We start from the raw sequence: 21,528 nt of genomic DNA, 5'->3' as shown, positions 1-21,528 counted from the left end.
TGCGGGGGCGGGCGGCCCAAGGGACCAATGAGATTTCCCCTAGGGACACAGGAAGATGCAGACAGGCATACAGTGCTTTCACAAATATATAATAAGATGATTATTTGGACTTCACTGAACAGGTTATTTAATCTTTGCCACATTCTTCAAACGTACAGTAGGTCCGCGACTCATTTTGTGAAATTACATATAACATTGTACGTCTGTTGCTATATGTTATTTTACATGTTGCATGCCTCAGCACATTAACTCTAATTTACATGTGGATTTGAAATATATGACAATATGGATAGACACATTAGTCTATATGTACCTCAGACAAAACAATCAGGTAGCCTACTGTATTGTGATTTGTTTATGTGATTAAATAACCTAGACATGTGTCATGGGTCTTCCTGCTCTGCTCACAGATTTCACAATATTAAGTTCTGCGTAAGCAATATATCTACAACTGGTCAATAACAAGAGAGGATTTTACTGAGTAACAATAGAAAGGAAGCCAAAACACCTATAAAAATGAAGTTCACCCCTCATTATTACACTAAACAGGAAAATAGTGACACATGAATGAGATTTTTGTACAGATGGATTCCAGGAAGGAAGGAAGGAAAAACTCAAATCCTCTTTAATAATGATGTACTGAGATATAAACTGTAGCTAATTTTCACTAAACTTCTACTTCCAATAATAGTGTAAATGTTGGATAGAATTATATATAAAGTAGTGCCATCATTTAGACTAGTGAATAAATTATCGTTTTTTTGGGGGGTTTTTAAATTTAAGATATTCAGTATTACACAGTTGCATCTAAGGTATACGAAGAACCAATCTTATACAATCTGGTACAAAAAACAACATAACCTCTGTATTGCTACTGGACCAATCTTTATAATTAAAAGCCCAGTATAACTGAATGAGAGGCCTTGTTCTACGTATACAGTTTAGTTATTTTCAGGTGCGTTACATTGCTCTAGAAACAGGCACAATATAAGTTATGGTGCTAATAGCCTCTTCCAGCTTCACATTGCATAGCCAGTAACCAACCTCACACTGAGACCCAAAAGGTCAAAACAACTGTCTATGAGCAGGTTTATTGGCTATGCAGCTCTTTAACCCGGGCTGTGCTTAAAAAGCTGTGTGATACAGCAGGCATACACTTATACAGTTCCATGTTTTTTCCCTTTCTCCTGCCTGAGGCAAAGTGGTTGGTTAATTGGCTGGCCTAACACACCTGCAGTGGGTGGGGTTAGTTAATTGATAACCTAACACACCTTGTGGGTGTCCCTATTTAAACAGAGGCTTCTAACGAATCCTGAGCTTGCGTGTGCTGACTGATCTGTGTGGTTGATTTCAAGTGCTGGTTGTTTAAAGTGTGTGCAGTTAGAACCAGAAGCAGTAAGTGCTGGTTGTTTAAAGTGTGTGCAGTTAGAACCAGAAGCAGTTTGAACAAGGAAGCGGTTAAACAAGGTATAGTTATTGAAGTACAGTTTACTGTTAGTACTTCTAAACTTCATAGTTGCTAGAATGAGCAGGATTGAAAATGCCACTCAATGCACATCTTGCCACATGTATGTGCACTTGGAGCAGCTGTTCCAAGGAGCATACCGCTGTGAGAGGTGTGAGCGGGTGCAAGTTTGACAAGCAGTGAGACACCCATAGTAAATACAGACAATACTAGAAAACTTCTAAAGACTAAACAAAGTGGGAGCAGAAAGGAAGGAGCAGATAAGATAATAAATAGTACAGGCCGTAAAAAAACTTAAATGCATGCTTGCTAATGCAAGAAGCCTGACAGATAAAATGGGGGAGCTTGAATTAATTGCTGCAAGGGAGCAGTATGATATCATAGGCATTACTGAAACATGGTGGGATGAAACTCATGACTGGACAGTTAATTTAGAGGGTTATTCTCTTTTTCGGAAGGATCGAACCAATAGAAGGGGAGGTGGAGTATGTTTATATGTTAAACCAGATCTAAAACCTATGATAAGGGATGATGTCTATGAAGGGCATGATGAAAATGTAGAGACTTTGTGGATAGAAATTAGCAGTGGAGGTAAAAGTATAAAGAAAATGTTTGTGGGAATATGCTATAAACCACCAAATATCTGTGAGATTGAGGAAGCTAAAATACTTTTGCAAATGGAGAAGGCATCAAAACTGGGTCATGTTTGCATAATGGGGGATTTTAATTATCCAGACATAGACTGGGGCAATGAGATTAGCGTTACAACATAAGGGAACAGGTTTTTGGGGGTGCTTAAAGCTGCAGTTCAGTCTTTTTTTTTTTTTTTTTTTTTTAAATTCAATAGTTTCATGTGGGCAATCTCTAATTACCTAAAGAACTGTATAGCTGCCAGTCAATTCGTTCTCCATGTATTGATCGGCGAAATTTGGCGACATCTTTAGATATGGCATATGTTTTTCATCTGCTTCTGTCAGTCAGTGGAAGCTCATGAATATTCATGAGCACTCCTGCACTGACATGTGCAAGAGGGAGGGCAGGGCTGACAAAGGGGTGTGCCAGGGCTTGTGACAGGACATGAAGGGGCAGTGCCTTAGCAAATGCTTGTTAAAATAGAATACAAGAAAATTAGTCTTTCAAAGTTATTTTTTTAAAAACAGAAAATGCTAAAAGTATTTTTTCTTACTACAGAACTGATTTATTAAAAAAAAACACACATGCAGGATATTGACTGACCTGCAGCTTTAAAGACAATTATATGACCCAAATTATTGAGGAACCAACCAGGAGAGGGGCAGTTCTGGATTTGGTCATATCAAACAATGTAGAAGTAATAACAAATATTCAAGTCCTGGAACATTTGGGTAACAGTGATCATAACATGGTCTCATTTGAAATAAATTATCAAAAAACAGATTACTTGGGTTCAACAAAGACCTTCAACTTTGGAAAGGCAGATTTTAATAAACTGAGGTCTAATCTAGTAGTAATACAATGGGATGATGTTTTTGCAGGGAAAAATGTAGAAGATAAATGGGCAGTCTTTAAAACATTGCTAAAAAAAAGCACACTTATCAGTGTATACCCTTGGGTAATAAGTATAAAATAAATAAGTCAAAACCAATGTGCCTAAATAAACAGGTAGGGGAGGAAATGGACAAGAAGAGGAAGGCGTTTAGATTCTTTAAGTCAGAAGGGACAGAGACATCGTATCAGAATTATAAGGAATGTAACAAAAATTGCAAAAGGGCAATCAAATTAGCAAAAATGGATAATGAAAAAAGGATTGCAATAGAAAGAAAGGTCAACCCTAAAAAATTATTTAAGTACCTTAATAACAAAAAAATGAGAAAAGAAAATATAGGACCCTTTCAGTTTGAGATGGGTAGGCAGATTATTGGAGATAAGGAAAAAGCTGAGGTATTAAACAAATTATTTGCCTCTGTGTTTACCAGGGAAGAATCAAGTTCAATAGTAGTGCCGCAGGAGGAAGCCACAACCTCCATATTAATGAACAATTGGTTAACTGAGGAAGAAGTTCATAAGCAACTTGAAAAAATTAAAGTTAATAAGGCACCTGGCCCAGATGGCATACATCCAAGAGTTCTCAAGGAGTTAAGCTCAGTAATAGCAAAACCATTATATTTATTATTCAAGGACTCCATTTCCCCAGGCTCAGTACGACAAGATTGGCGTAAAGCAGATGTGGTGCCTATATTTAAAAAGGGAGCTAGATAACAACTGGGAAATTACAGACCTGTAAGCCTGACTTCAATAGTAGGGAAACTACTTGACGGTTTAATACGGGATAATATTCAGGAATACCTAATGGAAAACAAAATTATTAGTAATAGTCAGCATGGATTTATGAAGGATAGATCTTGCCAAACTAACCTTATTTGTTTCTTTGAGGAGGTAAGTAGGAATTTAGACCAGGGTAATGCAGTTGATGTGGTCTACTTAGATTTTGCAAATGCTTTTGATACAGTTTCACACAAGAGGTTGGTGTACAAAATAAAGAAAGTTGGACTCAGTAATATTATATGCACCTGGATTGAAAACTGGTTAAAGGACAGACAACAGAGGGTTGTCATAAATGGAACTTTTTCAGGTTGGGCTAAAGTCGTGAGTAGAGTACCTCAGGGATCAGTACTGGGACCCCTGCTTTTGAACGTGTTTATTAATGACCTTGAGGTTGGGATCGAGAGCAAAGTCTCCATCTTTGCTGATGATACTAAATTGTGTAAGGTAATAGAATCAGAGCAGGATGTAATTTCTCTTCAGAAGGACTTGGAGAGACTGGAAACGTGGGCAGGTAAATGGCAGATGAGGTTTAATACAGATAAATGTAAGGTTATGCATTTGGGATACAAGAATAAAAAGGCGACTTACAAATTAAATATAGATATATTGGGGGAATCCTTGATGGAGAAGGATTTAGGAGTGCTTGTAGACAGCAGGCTTTAGCAATAGTGCCCAATGTCATGCAGTAGCTGCAAAGGCAAACAAGATCTTATCTTGCATAAAACGGGCAATGGATGGAAGGGAAGTAAACATAATTATGCCCCTTTACAAAGCATTAGTAAGACCACACCTTCAATATGGAGTACAATTTTGGGCGCCAATCCTAAGAAAAGACATTATGGAACTAGAGAGAGTGCAGAGAAGAGCCACTAAATGAATAAAGGGGATGGACAATCTAACTTATGAGGAGAGGCTAGCTAAATTAGATTTATTTACATTAGAAAAGAGGTGTCTAAGAGGGGATATGATAACTATATGCAAATATATTCGTGGACAATACAAGGAGCTTTCAAAAGAACTATTCATCCCACGGGCAGTACAAAGGACTCGGGCCATCCCTTAAGGTTGGAGGAAAGGAAATTTCACCAGCAACAAAGGAAAGGGTTCTTTACAGTAAGGGCAGTTAAAATGTGGAATTCATTACCCATGGAGACTGTGATGGCAGATACAATAGATTTGTTCAAAAAAAGGTTGGACATCTTTTTAGTTGGGAAAGGTATACAGGGATATACCAAATAAGTATACATGGGAAGGATGTTGATCCAGGGATTAATACGATTGTCAATTCTTGGAGTCAGGAAGGAATTAATTTTTCCCCTTAATGGGGTTTTTTGTTTGCCTTCCTCTGGATCAATAAGTATAGATATAGGATAAAGTATCTGTTGTCTAAATTTAGCATAGGTTGAACTTGATGGACGGAAGTCTTTTTTCAACCTCATCTACTATGTAACTATGTTAAAATGGACAAGAAGCATAAAGTGACACACTGAATGGTCATTTGCAGTGTTCGACAAACCTATACATTTGCACGCCCCGGGCGAGTGGATTTAACATCGTGGCGAGCTCCTATTGGCCCAAGCAGCACATGTGTGGTACTAGGTGGCAAGTAGATTTTTTTGTTCGGCGAGTAGATTTTTTGGTGATTTGTTGACCACTGGTCATTTGCATGTCCTTACCCAGAATCCCTGGCTGCAGAGGAAGCAGTGCATGCTAAGAAATAATGGCGAAAGGCAGGGTTGCAGACCTGTCTGAAACATGTGGATGTGCTCTATAAATAAATATTTATATGTAGCACCTTTACCGCCACCCTATGTGAGATTGGGTCGCTACCTGTATGTTTCCTAGTGCTATGCGATGGTATGGGGAGAACCAGGACAGGCTTTCAGGGTGCTTACTCTCTTTTAGAAGGGAGAGGCTTGAAGCCCATCTAGGTTTCCTTCTGGTGCTCCTCCTGTATCCCCTACTGGGATACAGGGTAGATGTTATCACTCCACAGGGGGAGGAAAGTGACACATAGACTTCTGAAGGAGTACCAGTATATACCCTGGGGGTTGGGCTTGTAACCCTGCCCCATAACAGGGCAGGTCTGATACGGACCGGCATCACATAAACTGCATGTGACCCAGTCAATATCCTCCCCCAGATTGTTGCTAGGTCCGCCCTTGGATACAGTAAATGCTGCAATAGCAAACTAGGCCTCCATGATGAATTAACCCCTCCAGTGTCTGTCCCTAGCAAGACTTAAAACTGATAGGGTCCAAAGGAATAGGTAGTGGCCAGAGGCTATGCTACATAAACATTTACACCCCTATTCAAAATACTCTAAAGCCACATGTGCAGCTCCATTCAAATGTATAGGACTAAAATCTTCTCCAAAGGGTGTAGTGGCTTCACAGAATATTGAATAGGAGCCTTTGGGAGATATGTATCGTGTCACAAACTAAAGCAAAGCTACAAAATAGGTGCAAATAGTGTAACTTTTACTCTGCGACATTTTACATCAACACATCAAATTGCTTTGCTCCAAATTTGCTCCAGTATATTTTTACCTATACCTATAACTGGTGTATCAAAAGAATCCATCAGGTCTGGGGTGGCATTAAACTCTGCTCCTTAGAGATCTGCTACAAATGTAAGAAGCAAGATGAACGAGACACAAAAATATTGAATCATCTTGAAACATAAGTACATTTTACTTTATGGACAGGTGCAGAAACTATATTAAAACATGTGAAGACCCTATATTTCTGCTATGTGATTTTTTTCTTGCATTCTAAACATTATATTCTTGAAAGAAGACCCCCAATTTTTTTTTTTAAATTAACAGTTATAAAAAACATATCACACTTTTGTATCTATCTATCTATCTATCTATCTATCTATCTATATATATATATATATATATATATATATATATAATCAAAAAATAAATAGATGATACCGTTCTGTGGTTAACGAAATGCTTTTATTTGTGCGAGCTTTCGAGATACACTGATCTCTTCTTCCGGCGATGTTACAATGAATGAAGCAAAAGGTATACTTAAAAACAGTGTCTCTTGGAATATATTATTTATTTATTTATTTATAAAATATTTTACCAGGAAGTAATACATTGAGAGTTACCTCTCGTTTTCAAGTATGTCCTGGGCACAGAGTAAAACAAATAATACATGGTTACAAATACAGTTACATAAATGAACAAGGTATACATTATATACAAGACATTGCATGTACAGTTAAAGAAAATATATATTATGAGCGTATGAAACAGTTACAGACCAGATTAAAGTGTGAGACAGCCTTAGATTTGAAAGAACTTAAGCTGGTGGTGGATATGAGAGTCTCTGGTAGGTTGTTCCAGTTTTGGGGTGCACGGAAGGAGAAGGAGGAACGTCCGGATACTTTGTTGAGTCTTGGGACCATGAATAGTCTTTTGGAGTCTGATCTCAGGTGATAGGTACTGCATGTGGTAGGGGTGAGGAGCTTGTTCAGGTAGCTGGGTAGCTTGCCCAGAAAGTGTTTGAGGGTGAGACAGGAAAGGTGAACTTTGCGCCTAGACTAGAGTGATGACCAATCTAGTTCTTTGAGCATTTCGCAGTGATGTGTGTTGTAGTTGCATTGGAGAACAAAACGACAAATTGAATTGTAGAGGGTGTCAAGTTTGCTAAGGTGGGTTTGAGGAGCCGAGCCATATACTATGTCTCCATAGTCAATAATTGGCATTAGCATCTGCTGTGCAATACGCTTTCTGACCAGGAGACTTAGGGAGGATTTGTTCCTGTAAAGTACCCCTAGTTTGGCATAGGTCTTGGTTGTCAGGGTATCAATGTGCATCCCGAATGTTAAGTGGGAGTCAAACCATAAGCCCAGGTATTTAAAACTAGTGACAGGTGTTAGGGTGGTTTTAGCGTTGGTTCTAATCAGGAGCTCAGTCACTGGAAGCTTTACAAATTTAGTCTTGGTCCCAAATACCATTGTTACAGTCTTGTCAGTGTTTAAAAACAGTTTGTTTTGGGAAATCCAGTTTTCGAGTCTCAAAAAGTCAGACTGAAGTATGTGTTGAAGGTCAGAGAGGCTATGGCTGTGTGCATACAGGATTGTGTCATCTGCATACATGTGTATTGAGGCTTCCTTACAAGCTGTGGGAAGATCATTAATGAACACTGAGAAGAGTAGGGGCCCCAGAACAGAGCCTTGCGGGACACCACAAGTGATATCCAGGGGGTTGGAGTTAGAGCCTGAGATGGACACATGTTGGGATCTTCCTGATAGGTAGGACTGAAACCAGTTTAAAGCATGTTTCCCTATTCCAGAGCTCTGGAGTTTGTTAAGCAGGATAGCATGATCAACTGTGTCAAAAGCCTTTGCAAAATCTAGGAATACTGCACCAGTGAGTTGTCCCCGTTCCATTCCACACTGGATTTCATTGCAAACTTTTAGCAGGGTAGTTACGGTGGAGTGTTTGGGACGAAACCCAGACTGGAATTGGCTAGGGAAATTTGTCTTGGTGTAGAAATCGCTTAATTGGGAGTGGACACATTTTTCCATAACTTTGGATAGAATTGGGAGAAGTGAGATTGGCCTGTAGTTTGAGACAGTGTTTTTGTCCCCACTTTTGAAGATTGGGACAACTCTGGCAGTTTTCCAGGTCTTAGGGATATGGCCTGCAGACAGGATAGAGTTGACTATGGACGCAATTGGTTTGGCAATGGCTGGGGCACCAAGTCGTAGGAACCTAGATTGTAGTAAGTCGGGTCCACATTGGCTGCTTAGTTTTAGTTTGAGGAGCGCTTGTGTAATCTCCTCTTCAGATACTGGGCTAAATTGAAAATTGTGGGCAGTGTTGGGAGGGGGTGGGACTATAGGGGTACTCCCAGGATGAGATTCAGGTTTGGGGTTTGTGCTGCGTTTCGCTAATAAGTTAGTGGCACACCCCACAAAGTAATCATTGAATGCATTTGCAATGTCAGTGGGGTTTGTCAGAGTAATATCCCCCTTAGTGATATTACTTGGTTGTTGATGGTTAGGAGGCTGGAATATATTGTTGATAACCTTCCAGAAATTAGCTGGGTTTGATGTATTCTGGAGGAGATTGTCAGAGTAATATTGTGCTTTTGCATGCCTTGTTTGCCTTGTGCACACGTTCCGCAGGCATCTGTAGTGATTGAGATCCTTGGTAGTGCCAGTTACTTTGTAGCTTTTCCACAAGGCATCCCTGAACTGGTAGAGTGCTATAAGGTCAGGTGTAACCCATGGAAGGTGGGCCCCCCGTACCCTTATTTTGCGTAGTGGAGCATGGGTATCGCAGAGTTTTAAGAACTCGGATTGGAAATAGTCGAGCGCAGAGTCAGGGTCGGGGATTAAATCGATTCTGTGCCATGGGCAGTTGGTAAGGTCAACCAGAAACTGTTGTGGGTTAAAGTTTTTAAATGTTCTAGTGAGGAGAACTTTGGGGCTTGAATGGGGCGGTTTAATTTTCCTTACACAGTACACTATTGCATGGTCACTGAAAATGTCAGGAAGGATGCCAGAGGATTGGATTCTGCTGGGGTTTGAGGAGAGAATCCAGTCTAGCAAGGAATGATTATGCGACTTCAGGTTTATTCGTGTCGGTTGGGAAATGAGTTGCGATAGGTTAAGTGACTTGAGTTGTATCTGGATTTTGTGGTTTTTAGGGTCAAGCCAATTGAAGTTGAAATCCCCAAGAACTAGCAGCTCACTCTTCTCATTCAGAGAGGAAATGGAGGCAAGAAATTGGGTGATATCAGTCAAGGATTGTAGAGGGGCTTTAGGGGGGCGGTAGATGCCAGCAAGCAAGATGGGCTTAGAAAAGGGGAGGCAGATTTTGCCAACTAGAGTTTCAAAAGAGGGTGGACTTGGTGGGCAATGTAGCAGTGTAAATTGTAAGGTGTCTGCAATATAAAATAACACCCCTCCTCCTCTCTTTGACCTATCTCTCCTAAAAATGGAGTATCCCTGAATGGCGATATTTGCATCAGGGGTTTTAGAGGATAGCCATGTTTCTGTAAGAACGATGGCTTTGGGTTTATGCATAAGGCACCATGCCCTTAGTTCGTCTAGTTTGGGCAGCAGGCTCCGGGTGTTTATATGGGCGACAGATAGCCCTTTTTGGAATTTAAAGGTGGAATTCTCAGGGGCATGGGGCAGAGCTGAAATGGGAGGACCTGGGTTAGTTTCAATATCACCTGCTAGAGAGAGTAATAGTATGAGAAGAAATTTGGGTAGTTGTTTACAAGTTGTAAATTTGTGGTGTTTTCCATTAGAGTGAGCAGTGAATACAATTTATTATATATATATAATCAAAGGCTCCTTACCAGGCAGACCAGAGAATCCAGGGAATCCAAAGCAGGCACAGCAAGGAAGAGACAGCACACTTGTTAGCAAAAAGAATTGTATTAGTGAAGCAGGCACAAAACACCAACGTTTCGGTCCTAAAAACAGGACTTGCAAGCACTCCCTTGATAAAGGTCCTGTTTTTAGGACCGAAACGTTGGTGTTTTGTGCCTGCTTCACTGATACAATTCTTTTTGCTAACAAGTGTGCTGTCTCTTCCTTGCTGTGCCTGCTTTGGATTCCCTGGATTCTCTGGTCTGCCTGGTAAGGAGCCTTTGATTATATTCATTCATATGGGACTAAGCACCTGTCTTCATCTGTATTTGTGTGCCATCTGCTCTGTTACCTATATATATATATATATATATATATATATATATATATATATATATATATATATATAAAATACAGAAAGAAGTCTCAAAAATGAGCACTCAAAAATTCCCCAAATTTTTTTATACTTTAATGTCCTCAATTGTAACAAACTAAAACTTGATAAAAACACAAAGCAGAACCCTGAAATAGACAAAGTGACTACATATAACATATGGCCAATAAAAAAAGTCTAAACCTATACACAAATATTAGGCTAATGCAAGAAGAGTGTTAGGTGAGATCCTAGGGAAACTAGTTCCCTGGATCAGCAAGACCGGTCGGTCACAAAATAAACCAAAAAGACCTAAGGGACACACTAATGAATATACTGATGTCATACACATATAAACCACACACACTGCAAGATGGAAACCGTTAAGGTAAAGCTAACCCACCATAGTGGGAAGTGTGCAGAAATCTATCCCCCCTTTTCGCACATTGCACATCCCCTCCCCTATGTGTTCTGGTGCACCAGTGAATGATAAGTGTAATGTATGGCTTTACACGCGGCCCTTGAAGAATATCATGATGCTCAGCACTGGTTTAGATGTTCATACCTGTGTTTAAAATGAGGAGTAAAACTGTGCACACACAAAGAAAACATTTGGTAAACAACTTACAGTAATACTGTAGTTGAATTCAAAACAAACATTTAATTATCCTTAAAGCAACATTTGTACTTTTATAATTTCTTTGAAAATGTATTTCTTTTCTTTTTTTTTTCAGGACCCTGAAATGCACAATGTCTATTAATCAAATGTGATCAGGACCTTCCACTCTGTCAAAGAACCGCCCATGAGATTAGACACTTTTTTTCGTGGAAGGCAGAGACAGGTCCTTCTCAACACACAATATCACCCAGAAGGAAGAAGCTTTCAGTGTTTACAAAATCGCGTGGGAAAAGGTTCTTACAAACACATGTAGGTGTCTGATTAAATAACATGAAAAGACCCCAAATCGGGAAAAGCACTCAGAAGAAATGTCAGTTTCTCACTGCACTTTATACTTCTCATAGCATAGCTTAATCTAAAGTGTCGTCTTTTTACCATCTTTCCTTTTGGGGACAACAGTACTGCATGTATACAGCAGCCATTAACTACATAGACTTGTATAGGGCTACTGATGTAATGTGCATTGCATGTCCCATAGGATATTTGACAGTAAATATAGTTCACTTGGTATTTTGCTCACTCTACTGTAAGGTATAAAGACTCTGTTCTTTCTTATTATGGTACAGTAAGTGAGCCCTGTAAAAACAACATCCCCACCTCCCTTCCTTCCATATATCCTACACATTCTGTTTATCATCATACTGTAGTTTCACAGTATTTTTGTTTCCCAGCAATAGACTACAACCGTATAACATTCCACAATGTGCAACATATATTTTGTGATACAACGGTCACTACAAGCCTACAATAAATACCATTGGTTCATACTACAGTATACAAAATCTCATCCATGTCATCTTTTAATTAAAAACACAACTTTTCTTTTTTGTCTGACGGCCATTCCCCAAACTGATAAAACAGAAAAGATAAAATCACAATGTCTTTTCTACAATTAATTCTAACGACAAGTCCTTTCTTTCTTCTTTCAACCTTTCTGTAAAAACATTTCATTCCCAGCTCTCTACATTTTCTTTACTTATAACTCAGTTCTTGACCCCTATAATCTGGCTTTATGCCCAGACGTTCATCTGAATCCACCCTCCCAAGTGTTACATTTGCCATTTACTTAGCCCATTTCACTCCATGTTATCCAGCTGTTATTTTATTTATCCTCAGTTTTTTAACACCATGGTTCCCTTTACTTTGCTCTATAATCATAAGTCAATCTTTTCAATTGTTTTGTACTCTTTCTTCAGCTATTTTAATCATCAAGTCCCTGTGGTTTAAATGGAGGCTCTGCTTATTTTCCCATTTATGTTAACCTTATGGCAATATGATTTCATGATTGTCTGGCTCAAGCTATCATGTTTTCTACATTCATTGTAAAATGATTATTTCTTTCCACACTAACTGTACAGGTCACTCCCGCAGAAATCCATTTAATGATTACTTTTGTCATGTTACAAATTGTTTTGTTTTCACTAATGTAAATAGGAGCAAACTTCAATTGTGCATTTTATATTCTCTCAATGCCAATTTATTTAATCTTTAAGAGGCCAGAACCACAATCATAAATTAAGTGTTGTCAATGACTTTCAACAAACACTGTCCAAATATCTCTTATCTCAATAGCATGTCATTAGTACGCAGCATTTACAATGAATGTGCATTCATCACACCATTATATGATAACTCCAAAGGAAGATTAACTATGTTATGTGCTTCAGAATTAATCTCATGTTCTATGAAACTTTAGGGTTACCTTATGATGTCCACTCTGACATGATGATGCCAGTAACCTGCCCCAAAAAACTTCAGTGATATTGAAGAATGAGTCATCGCTCATCTGGGGTTGTGGGCGTATCTGTCAAAAATGCTTTCCCTCAGGGGTAGGACTCTGGTGATGAACCAGCTAGTGGACAGTCAGCTGTGGCACCGGCTGATAGCCATGGGTCTGAACCCTGACTTCATCAGCAAGATCCAGAGGAAGTTTTGGAACTTTCTCTGGATGAGGAAGCATTGGGTCTCTGCGGATGTTGTGTGCCTCCCACTGGTAAAGGGTGGACAGCGAGTAGTGTGTGTCCCCTTCCAGATACACACTGTCTGCCTCCAATACCTGCAGAGATACCTATTCGCAGATCCATCTCTGCAGTGGTGCCAGCTGGTGACCATTTTCTTTCACCACCTGCGTGATAAGGGGTATCACCGGAAACTTTTTATAATCAAGCTCGATAGGTTAGATAGAGAAGTTTTGGTGCTTCGGACATACAGTACTGCCGGGACCTAGTAAGGGCCAGCAGCCTAGTCTCCACGACCGGGAAAGGAAAGGCGGTGGTTAATTTCTTCGCCGAGCCCCTGCTGTTTAATCCGGCAGTGGGGTTACGGATGTTAGATTTGCTCGATATGAGTAGCCGATTAATCCCGGCACGAGCGACCCGAGTCGAGGACCTCCTGGACTACAAGCGATAGGACTGGGTAGAGGTTAGGCATCGTATCAGAATTAGAAGGAATGTAACAAACGCTGCAATGGGGCAATCACAATGAAAATGAAAAAAAAATAAGTGCAATAGGAAGTAAGATCAACCCTAAAAAAGTTCTTTAAGTACCTTAATAACAAAGAAAAAATAGAAAAGAAAATATAGGACCCTTTCAGTGTGAGATGGGCAGGCAAATGATTGGAGATAAGGAAAAAGCAGCGGTATTAAGCAAATAATGTGCCTCTGTATTTACCAGGGAAGAATCAATTGCAATAATAGTGTCAGAGGAGGAAACCACAACCTCCATATTAATGAACAATTGGTTAACTGAGGAAGAAGTTCATAGGCGGCTTGATAAAATTAAAGTAAATAACGCACCTGGCCCGATGGCATACATCCAAGAGGTCTCAAGGATTTAAGTTCAGTAATAGAAGAAAAAAACGTTATATCTATGGCGCTTGGCCAATGCGAAATATAAAAGATTTTCTACAACCAAATAAGGGTGATGTCCACTTGAACTCTCGTGAAGATAAATCATGTAAGAGAAATAAAAACAAACATACAGTAGTGTAATACAATCACTAAACAAACACACAACACTAATCACAAATGTTAGACAAACAGTAGCTGAGACAAAACGAATGACTGATAAATAAAAATAACATTTAATACAATAGCTAATTAAAATATCACTAAAACAAGGGTCACATGTGCACTCCAACCGTGGTTGGACTGGCCGCTTACCAGTCACTATAGATAAGAAGGCGGTGGATAAATCTGAGAGTATCCCCTCTCGTACCAAGCGTCTCAAATGATATGCAGGAGCTTCTGAGGGGAGCTCTCCCTGCCTTTCACGCCACAGACCTCCACAGGGCAGACTCACAGGGCCGCGTGTCGCAGGAAAAGGCGTCGTCACGTGTGCAACAACAGCGCAAGGTCCACGCCGACAGCAACAGCCCGGTAGCCTGGCGGTGTCATCAATGTCCTGTTCGGTGCAGCAGCTACCGTAGACAGGAACAATTGCCGGGATAAGTCCATGGATGGGTATATCAAGTGTGGTAGATGTTGTAGTATCAGCTGTGCACACATAGACCACCCTGTGGAGGTCTGTGGCGTGAAAGGCAGGGAGAGCTCCCCTCCGAAGCTCCTGCATATCATTTGAGACGCTTGGTACGAGAGGGGATACTCTCAGAATTATCCACCGCCTTCTTATCTATAGTGACTGGTAAGCGGCCAGTCCAAACACGGTTGGAGTGCACATGTGAGCCTTGTTTTAGTGATATTTTAATTAGCTATTGTATTAAATGTTATTTTTATTTATCAGTCATTCGTTTTGTCTCAGCTACTGTTTGTCTAACATTTGTGATTAGTGTTGTGTGTTTGTTTAGTGATTGTATTACACTATGTTTGTTTTTATTTCTCTTACATGATTTATCTTCACGAGGAGAGTTCAAGTGGACATCACCCTTATTTGGTTGTATAAAATCTTTTATATTTCGCATTGGCCAAGCGCCATAGACAGTGTTCGACAAACCTATACATTTGCAAGCCCCGGGCGAGTGGATTTAACATCGTGGCGAGCGCCTATTGGCCCAAGCAACACACGTTTGCTACTAGGTGGCGAGTAGATTTTTTTGTTCGGCGAGTAGATTTTTTGGTGATTTGTCGACCACTGGCCATAGATATAACGATTTTTTCTTCTATCTACATCTGACCTGGGGGGTCAGAGTTAAATCACAGGCTGCTGGCCAGTTTTCCATTAGCGCTGCCTCTTCTTTTTTCTTTTTTGTTTAAGTTCAGTAATAGCCAAACCATTACATTTAATATTCAAGGACACCATTTCCCCAGGCTCAGTACCACAAGATTGGCGCAAAGCAGATGTGGTTCCTATATTTAAAAAGGGAGCTATATAACAACCGGGGAGTTACAGACCTGTATACCCGACATCAATAGTGGGGAAGCTACTTGAAGGTTTAATACGGGATAATATTCAGGAATACATAATGGAAAACAAAATTATTAGTAATAGTCAGCATGGATTTATGAAGGCTAGGTCATGACAAACTAACCTTATTAGTTTCTTTGAGGAGGTAAGTAGGAAAACTGGATGAAGGATAGACAACAGAGAGTGGTCATAAATTGAACTTTTTCAGGTTTATACGTGTGCTCTCCTCTCCCCCCTCAACCTCTTTTTTTGTATATACTGAGTGTGGATTTTTTGTTCCGTTCATCCCGATTACTATCACCTCGCAACAAAGATTATTTAGAGATTACACATTATCCTTGAGTTTATATTCGGTTTATTTTACAATATATTGGGCTAAAGTCGTGAGTGGAGTACCTCAAGGATCGGTACTGGGACCCCTGCTTTTTAACTTGTTTATTAATGACCTTGAGGTTGGCATCTAGAGCAAAGTCTCCATCTTTGCTGATGATACTAAATTGTGTAAGGTAATAGAATCAGAGCAGGGTGTAATTTCTCTCCAGAAGGACTTGGAGAGACTGGAAACGTGGGCAACTAAATGGCAGATGAGGATTAATACAGATAAATGTAAGGTTATGCAATTGGGAAACAAGAATAAACAGGCAATTTACAAATTAAATGGGAAAAAATAGCAGAATCTTTGATGAGAAGGATTTAGCAGTGCTTGTAGACAGCAGGCTTAGCAATAGCAATAGTGCCCAAAGTCATGCAGTACAGTAGGTGCAGAGGCAAACAAAGTCTTAACTTGCATTAAACAGGGAGTGGGTGGAAGGGAAGTAAGCATATTACTGCCCCTTTATAAAGCATTAATAAGACCACACCTTGAATATGGAGTACAGTTTTGGGCACCACTCCATAAAAAGACATTATGGAGGTATAAAAAGTGCAGAGAAGAGCCACCAAATTAATAAAGGGGATGGATTATCTGATTTATAACGAGAGGCTAGCTAAATTAGATTTGATTATATTAGAAAAGAGTTGTCTAAGAAGGGATATGATAACTATATACAAATATTTTCCCATGACAATACAAGGAGCTTTCCAAAATAACTATTTATCCCAAGGTCAGTACAAACGACACAAGGTCATAACTTAAGGTTGTAGGAAAGGAAATTTCACCAGCAACAAAGGAAAGGGTTCTTTACAGTAAGTGCAGTTAAAATTTGGAATTCATTACCCATGTAGACTGTGATGGCAGGTTCAATAGATTTGTTCAAAAAAAGGTTTGACATCTTTAGAAAGGAAAGGTATACAGTGATATACCAAACAAGTAAAAATTGTAAGGATTTTGATCCAGGGAGTAATCTGATTGCCAATATTTGAAGTCAGGAAAGAATTTAATTTTTGAGATATCATTGGATGGTATTTCACTGGGGTTTTTTGTTTACCCTCCTCTGGCAGTTTACTGTAAGTACAAATATAGGATAAAGTATCAGTCTAAATTTAGCATAGGTTAAACTAAGACATATGTCTTTTTTTCAACCTCATCTTCTATGTAACATTATGTAACTATGTAATATTTTCCCCAACTCACACACCTTCATCTAGGGGGTGCTGCAGACCGGAGAGCCCTGCTCACCTTTCACCCCAGCTCCCCGGATCTTCCCATGGGACCAAAGCCACGGCGACCCATCCCCAACTTCAGCAGGTTGGAGGAAATGTCTCTGGCATATTTCCATAGCATGCCAAGAAAGGGCTGTACTCTCTCTTGCTTCATATAGTGCACTACCTCACACTTATTGCACGCCCTGATACCATCTGGAAGTGGGTACTACCAGCAAACGAGGACTAGAGACCTTGGTGGAGGGAACTCCATTAAGAGTCAGTTCCCCGCTCCACTGTGGATCTAAGTTAGAGAGTCCTCCATGGTGCACTGAGCACAGGAGAGTATTTGGCCCACTTCACGGACTCCCCCACCACCTGGCTTTTTTTTGTGGCGAAATTGAGCCCATGTACAATAGTTATTTTAGCTGCACCAGATTGCAGCCCTTCTTATCCACCTTGTGGGTCCTTCTTCTGCAGTTCTGGCTGCACTTTTCCGCTCACCTTTTTGTGGGGTGGAGGGGGGGGGGGCGCCCAGTGTCCCGGGACAACAAGCCTAGGGATCTCCTCATCAACCTGCTCCTGGCATTGGCTAAGCTAGCCATTTAAAAAAAACAAGAAACTGTGTTTGGAAGGGGAGGTCACAATTAACATCGTGGCCATGTTCCGGGTTCTGGAGCGCTCCCGTATTCTGGCACGTACGTAGAATCTGCTGGGATTTTCTCGGAGTTCACCTCCCTAGGGTGCTCTTCTCGGTATCCCCCACTTTGAATTATTTTATACTCAACCTCTTTATTTAGTACACTTTTTATTTCTATTTACCGTTTTTTGTTTCTATTTGTTTGTCCGGCTCTCTTTTTCTCATTTATATGAGAATGTTGTTCATCTGATTGGCCCAGTTAAGAGCATGTCAAAATAGTCTTCCTCACAATGGATGAAGTTAGAACCACCTTCAGGTCATTTTGCTTCTAAAGCAAGTAGAAATCGGGCGGTTTGTCACTTTTTAGAGAAGTGGTTTAGAAAATGTAATTTGCATTCCGCTTCTTTGGAACATGCCAAAATGTGCAATTTGTCAATGACAAATTCAGAACTACAAGAATAAGGCCGCGCCTATAGTGCCGTCGATGGTGACGGCGACACGACGCGTGACGTCACCCGTCGCCGTAGGCGAAAGTTATATTTCGCCGGGCGGCGGCGTCGCGGGTTTCCCGACATTTGATTGGTTCAAGGGTGACAGCCCTTGAAAAATCAAATTTTGCCGGCTACCAGTTTTCGCAACGGCAACGTCACTCTGTTGCATTGTCGCCGTCGCGCTTACTATAAGCGCACGCAGTGGCGGCAATGCATTTGTTTTGGGCGACGCCGCCACTATAAGCGGCACCAAGACTTTAGTAATGTCCCGTTTTTTCAGGAGAACATAATGTTTTCCTGAAATAGTGTGAAGCTAAGGCAACGCCGAAGAGGTCAAGTATGGTCGTTATTTTTGTTATTGTTAGTTGATAAAGCATTACCTCAGGTAAAATAACATCCGTTCCTGTTTTAAATAATGTCACATTATTTGACCTGCTTTAATAGAGCTTCAATCTTTCCATGCTAGAGGAAAACGTTTTTTTTTTTAGCATATTCAATAGGGGCCATGGAGTGAAATTTGAACTTGTGTCCCATCAGGTGGGGATATCTTGTTACATACCAAATTACCTTAAATCAGTAGTCCCACTTAGGCCCAAATCCACTAAATGGTGCTAAGCTTTAGCGGAGGCATGTTAAAGCTAAACTCTCTTTCGTGGATCTGGGCCTTAGTGTGGTGTACTTGCAATGAAGCACTCATCAATTTAACACATTCACTATTGTTTCACCTCTAAGGTGCGTTTTGTTGCATTTAAAATTTAGACCAACTGGCAGAGAATATGCCATGTCTAACATCATTTAGACAGCGGGCCTGAGAAGTAGTAAACATGTTGCAGCAATTTATATGAAAAAATTAAGTTAAAAAGCAGTTCAGAGATGATACAGAAAATCATGCAAGGGCAAGATAAAATGATCTACTTCAAAATATTGGCGGGGGTGGGGGAGGAAGTATGTGAGATTTATAGAGATCGTAGACCTTCAATTCCTGTCAGTCATATGAGCCTTTGAACCACTAAAGTCAAAGGATATACAGAAAATGCAGCAGCTTGCTTTTAATCTAGAATTAACATGTTTAAATATATCACTGTATACAAATTGGAAATGGTTTACATAATGCATTTTAAAAACAGGAAATAGATGTGCTCCCAGTATAAATAGATCACATACTGTAGTACAAATTTCTACAAAAAAAAGGAATTATCTTCCTACATTATCTCCATTATGTACTATTTAATTATGAAAAAAACTGACCAGGTCATTGTCATTTAGGAAAGAAGATGTTAATAGTATTTTTTTTTCTAAGAACACTGGGGACCAACAACTGGAACCTTATAAACATTTCCACTGGAAAACAGAAACATTCCCAGCAGAAAATCAGATGATAGAATAAATAAATAAAAACAGATTTACTTACGATGATTGGGAAGCTTTTCTCCTTAGCAAGTAGTCCACTACATCTGGGTCAGTCTCTAAAAGACTAATGAGAACTTCGTTCTGTAAATCGGGAGGGACCTTTGGAACAAGAGCATGAGAAGATGAAATGCACCGTGCTAGTTAATATGTTTCTATTTTAAATAACAAATATGTGAAATATAGTGAGTCACAAAAGTATAATACTGATTTTAGTACCGATAACACATTGTTTGAAGGCATCTAACTTGGTTCTTAGAAGACTTTCATTCCAAGAAAGAAAGACATTCATAAAAAAGTAATTTCTGTAGCAAAACAGCTAAAAAAATGTCTTATCTGCGCTCCAGTTGTGTACCATGTGCATTAACTTGTGATTAAGGGGTTAAGCAGCAGTTACATCATATACATGAAAGGATTTGTCAAAGTCTGAATTTCTTAACATGATTTGTTCTTCATCAAAAATCTCCACCATTCAGTGAAGAAGAATTCCTGTACGTTTGTACTAAAATGAAGAAAATTGGCTAGAGTGCATTCAACACAATGTAGACTAATTGATTGGTCAAATCAGCGGTGCGCAAAGTGGGGGACGCGACCCTCAGGGGGGTGGGTGATTTTGCTGGGTGGGCATGGGCAGTTGCAGAGGTCCCGCGCAATTCCCCCAGGCATTTAAATTAAATGCCGGGGGATCGCGTGAGGCCTCTGTAACTGTTTACTAACCGGGATTCAGCCGCTCTGACGCGTTGCCATGGAAACGCCGTGGCACCATGTGACGTGACACGGGTCAAATGACGTCGCGGGTCACGTGGCGGGTTACGTCACATGACCCCGCAGCGTCATCTGACACGGATGAAGGTAGGCGGGGGGCGCGAGACCCGGGGGGAGAAAGACGGAGGCGCAGCACTAAAAGTTTGCGCTTCCCTGGGTTAAATTATTGAATGTAAAATAGCCGCTGCCAGGTAGATAAGGTATTACATGCACAAGTGCTTTCACTTTATTTAAAATCTGAAGTCTAAGCTATGGTTATTGGGCTAGTGCATTGAGGGACTTCCTGACAGTAACTAATCTACAGTACAATGTTATTGCACATACAAGTTTTCCCTTACTGCTTAAGGTGCAGTCTCGAAAATTGAAAACAATGACAGCGATATGTTTAAAACTAGATGACTGATGATGTCTTCTCTTCATGTCACCAGTGTAATCGAAACAGATCTTTTATATAACATGGGAGGTCAAATAGCAATGTCTCACTTCAATGTAACAAATGAAAAATGAGATTACACCGTAGTTCAAACCTGAATGCCACAAGTCACGATATATGGGAAGTGGGGTCAGATCAAAACTAATGACAGAAACTTTTAGCTGAAATGTGTTAGTAATGTAATAAATATTGCAGGTGTGTTTACATTTCCATTTTTTGCGTTTGCAATTAAACAAGAGTAAATGTTTGCTAAAACTCCCAGTGTATGAAACTGCTATTTAAATAGAGCCCAATACCCAATAAATAGTCATCACACTTAACAGAGCTTCATACAGCTTCGTTCAGTCTTTTCTGCTTGTACCTTGCATTTATTTATAAAATGTTTTACCAGGACAGCAATACATTGAGAGTTACCGCTCGTTTTCAAGTATGTACGGAGACTACCGTATGTAGACATACAGTAGAGACTTGTGTGATTTTTAATCAATTGTATTAAAAGTATAGTATAGTACAGACATTACAAATGAAAGCGAACATGACAACAGATAATGAACTACTTGCCAAATCAGTGAGGAAAACGTGAGCAATTGTTTTTGAGCCACACTATACAGAAATAACACCAGATGTATCCTAAAACTGCTAAAAATATGGCATGAAGGACAGTGCTCAGTTTTCCGGTG

At 39.9% G+C, this 21,528-nt stretch overlaps 1 protein-coding gene across 3 annotated transcripts in view; it reads right to left on the bottom strand.

Moving 5' to 3' along the window:
• ARHGAP6 (Rho GTPase activating protein 6) overlaps positions 1-21,528 on the bottom strand; it is a 672,820-nt gene that overhangs the window by 25,425 nt on the left and 625,867 nt on the right. For all 3 annotated transcript variants that reach the window (XM_075590252.1, XM_075590253.1, XM_075590255.1), the window contains exon 10: positions 19,655-19,752. In XM_075590252.1, coding sequence (XP_075446367.1) covers positions 19,655-19,752 — 98 coding nt within the window. The remainder of the gene's footprint in view (positions 1-19,654; positions 19,753-21,528) is intronic.

Source organism: Ascaphus truei, chromosome 3 (assembly GCF_040206685.1).
Source record: "Ascaphus truei isolate aAscTru1 chromosome 3, aAscTru1.hap1, whole genome shotgun sequence".
Taxonomy (NCBI): Eukaryota; Metazoa; Chordata; class Amphibia; order Anura; family Ascaphidae; genus Ascaphus; species Ascaphus truei.
This window is presented reverse-complemented; position numbering and strand designations above follow the sequence as displayed.